Source organism: Calidris pugnax, unplaced genomic scaffold, assembly GCF_001431845.1.
Source record: "Calidris pugnax isolate Ruff unplaced genomic scaffold, ASM143184v1 scaffold2374, whole genome shotgun sequence".
NCBI classification, from domain to species: Eukaryota; Metazoa; Chordata; class Aves; order Charadriiformes; family Scolopacidae; genus Calidris; species Calidris pugnax.
Window position 1 is genome coordinate 1 of NW_015092575.1, and position 2,262 is coordinate 2,262.

At 49.8% G+C, this 2,262-nt stretch overlaps 1 protein-coding gene across 1 annotated transcript; it reads right to left on the reverse strand.

Annotated features, from left to right (window-relative positions):
• Positions 1-696: 696 nt before the first annotated feature.
• On the reverse strand, positions 697-2,256 carry LOC106900521 (ubinuclein-1-like). Its single transcript, XM_014962610.1, has 2 exons — positions 2,029-2,256; positions 697-1,157 (listed from the first exon to the last, which is right to left on the reverse strand). Exons 1-2 carry the CDS (start codon positions 2,254-2,256, stop codon positions 1,035-1,037), a joined length of 351 nt encoding a protein of 116 aa, XP_014818096.1. The 3' UTR covers positions 697-1,034.
• Positions 2,257-2,262: the final 6 nt, after the last annotated feature.

Consider the following 2,262-nt stretch of genomic DNA (forward strand, 5'->3'; position numbering starts at 1 on the left):
CCAACCACAAAAAAAACAACAAACCAAAACAACAATAAAAAAAACCCCACAAGAAACCACCCACCACCACCCACGCCCTAAACACACTACAGCCAACAACCAAACCAAAAAACCATCACCTACCCACACAACATCCCACCACAAACCAATAACCTTGGGCACTAGAGCATGCCCTGAAGAGCCATGTCTACACGTTTCTTAAATACCTCCAGGGATGGTGACTCCACCACCTCCCTGGGCATTTGACTATCAAATATGGGGACAGAATGGGATCACAACTGCTCATCCCTTCCCTGTCCACACCCATTCACAAACCTCTCCCTGCTTTGATGCCAACACACTTCCCAGCAGCAAACCCCCTGAGTTCTAACAGAGGAAATAATGGAGAGAGCTGCCTTGCTCACCTTGGGACACTTCTTCTCTTTAACATAGTCATCTTCTGATTCAGACACATGCCGGAACTGCAGCTTTCCTGAGTTTATATAAAACCCTCCATGCTCGGTGGTAAGGGAGGCTGGAACATACTCATCATACTGGAAATGACAGAGAACACTCTATTGGCACCATCAGCTTTCAGGCTTTGTTCTGCAGCTGAGCTGCCTGGGGAGTGCTGTAGGAGTTGTGCTCCCCCAGGAACAGACAGGGCAGTGGATTCACCTGCAAACCAGCCTTCTCCTGCCAGGCGGGTGCCCCAGGAGCTCTCGTTCCTGGCCCTGGAACACTCCTGGCTCACACCCACTTCAGGTGCCAGCGCAGCCCCCCAGGCAGCTGCCTTCAGCCCCCTCACTCCTGCCCCACACTCACCGCTTCAGAATTGTCGATGAAGGAGTCAGACTCATCGTATCCGTACCCCATGTCAATCATGTCCTCTATCCGGTCCTTTCTCTGTCTCTTGCCACCCTAAAGAATAGAAGATTGAGAATGTGTTCATCTTTCCAATTCCCACAGGAAGGGCCTCAATACAGGACACTGACATTGGCTCCTGCCAGCAGCAGAACCAAACCAGTCTTCTCTGGCTGGCAGCTCTGCCCCTTCTAAAGGATAACACAATATAAGGACAGAAAACGTACATATTTTTCTTCAAACTTCCTCGCCAGAGCTGCCACTTCTTGCTGTTCTTTCTCGTCACCATCAAAGGGAGGAGCATGGTCTGTCTTCTGTAGAAATAAGAGAGACAAAGACCTCGATCTCGATCCTGTCACACTGCCACCAAAAGCCCATGCTGGACTAAAACATCCAGGCAGAAGCTCAGACAAATGAACCTTCAGTACAACATTCTGAGAGTTTCTCTAGGTTTTGGGTGCTCCCTCAGCTACTTCTGTTCCTGCCTCTGCTTCTTCCAGCCCTCAAAACAAAATCCTCCAAAATTGGCACGAACCATCAATGCTAAACAGTTCTGAAGAGCAACACTAAAAATGAGGAGAATCCAATCAAGTCTATTTTCATAGAAAAACACCCATCAGACAAAGTCTAGATGCTACACAAGTTTGAGTCTCACTGTATCCTGAGAAATGGCTTTCAACAGGCAAACACCATCGTCCAGCAACACCTGGAAGCACCACGTCCAGCTCACAGGCAGCGATGCCAAGCACAAAGGTGGAAACAGTCCCTTGCAGTAGAGCAGGGTCTCCAAAAAGATGCAGACACCCATCGTAGAAGCATCCCTGCTTTTGCAGCTCTTTGGAAAAGAGCTGCTGGCAGCTGCTAGCAAGCCAGGGACCAGAAATCCCTTTAGATCGAGCAATTCAGAACTAAACAAGCATTACGTCCCACACTCTGCCACCAAGACATCGCCCTCCGGATGTGAAATTCCAGACAAGGCACAGGAATGTGACAGTGTGGCCCAACAACGAGAAGCCCTGCCTGGACACCAGTTCTCCTGCCTGCGGGATGCCCTACCACTCTCCTTCTACCTCTCGGCTCCTCAGCGCACACACACAGACACCTCTCAAAACAGCAAGACTGAAACAGCCTTGGAAATCTTCAGATACAACACAGGTTCCCCACAGGCCATGAGAACACACTCACCTTGGCTCCTGAACTCCCTTCTCCGCTCTCTTGGCAGCTCTTCAGAAGATCGGGGTAGAAAAATTCTGGATAATGGTCATCATCTGGTGCGAAGAGACTGATGGTGATTCGAGCAGTTTTTTTAGGTGGTTCTCTGCTCTGAGGCTGATCTTTCCCAAATGTTTTTAAAAGGCTGGTGCTCTGAGGATCCCGGAGGGTGGTGAATGACACCCTGCGGGGCTGGGTCATGGTGAT

What these genes read in the sequence shown, in the direction of transcription:
- LOC106900521 (XM_014962610.1), bottom strand. Translation starts at nt 2,256, where the DNA reads ATGACCCAGCCCCGCAGGGTGTCATTCACCACCCTCCGGGATCCTCAG. An exon ending in AAGGGAGTTCAGGAGCCAAG is followed by an intron (nt 1,158 to 2,028) that starts GTGAGTGTGTTC and finishes TTATTTCTACAG; the next exon opens with AAGACAGACCATGCTCCTCC.